The following is a 1044-nucleotide window of genomic DNA, read 5'->3' as shown; positions in this document are numbered from 1 at the left end:
CCCAGGTGTCCCTAAATCCCCAATTTCCACCCATTTTCTCCCAATGTCCACCCATTTTCTCCCAATTTTCACCGATTTTCTCCCAATTTTTGCCCTTTTTTCACCCCCCCAGGTGTGCTGTGCCCACCCAGGTGCCCGCAGGTACCAGGTGCAGCCGGTAGCTCCGCTCGTATTTCATGTACTTGAGGCAGAACTCGCAGATCCAGAGCTTGGGCTGCTTCCCGTAATCCTCGGGGAACGGCGAGAAGTACCACGCGTCGATCTCGTAGTGCCCGATGTGGATCTTGTCCACGTACTTCACCTTGGTGATCTGGGACGCACACCTGGCCTCACCTGGGTGCCCAAACCCCACAGAAACCCCACAAAAATCCCGCAAAAATCCCACTTAAAATGGCCCAAAAATGGCCAAAAATGGCTCAGAACAGCCCAGGTGTCGATCTCGTAGTGCCCGATGTGGATCTTGTCCAGGAATTCACCTTGGTGATCTGGGACGGACAGGTGGCACACCTGGGCACACCTGGGCACACCTGGGTGCCCAAATCCCACAGAAACCCCACAAAAATCCCGCTTAAAATGGCCCAAAAATGGCCAAAAGCAGCCCAGAATTGTGGGAATATTCCACAATCCATCCCCAGGTGTGGATCTTGTCCAGGAATTCACCTTGGTGATCTGGGACGGACACCTGGGCTCACCTGGGCACACCTGGGTGCCCAAATCCCACAGAAATCCCATAAAAATCCCGCTAAAAACGGCCCAAAAATGGCCAAAATTAACCCAGGATCCCCCCCGGGCATCGATCTCGTAGTGCCCGATGTGGATCCTGTCCAGGAATTCACCTTGGTGATCTGGGACGGACAGGTGGCACACCTGAGTGCCCAAATCCCGCAAAAACCCCATAAAAATCCTGCTAAAAACGGCCCAAAAATGGCCCAAAAACCTCCAGAATTGTGGGAATATCCATCCCCAGATGTGGATTTGGACCAGGAATTCACCTTGGTGATCTGGGACGGACACCTGGGCTCACCTGGGTGCCCAAATCCCACA

The 1044-nt window shown here is 53.7% G+C and overlaps 1 protein-coding gene across 1 annotated transcript in view; it reads right to left on the bottom strand.

Annotated features, from left to right (window-relative positions):
- KAT8 (lysine acetyltransferase 8) overlaps nt 1–1044 on the bottom strand; it is a gene marked incomplete at both ends in the record, with an annotated part of 5598 nt that overhangs the window by 2526 nt on the left and 2028 nt on the right. Inside the window, one exon of the mRNA XM_005431499.3 lies at nt 146–310. Within this exon, the coding sequence (XP_005431556.2) occupies nt 146–310 (165 nt within the window). The remainder of the gene's footprint in view (nt 1–145; nt 311–1044) is intronic.

The sequence above is a fragment of the Geospiza fortis genome, unplaced genomic scaffold (assembly GCF_000277835.1).
Source record: "Geospiza fortis unplaced genomic scaffold, GeoFor_1.0 scaffold3054, whole genome shotgun sequence".
Lineage (NCBI taxonomy): Eukaryota > Metazoa > Chordata > Aves > Passeriformes > Thraupidae > Geospiza > Geospiza fortis.
This window is presented reverse-complemented; position numbering and strand designations above follow the sequence as displayed.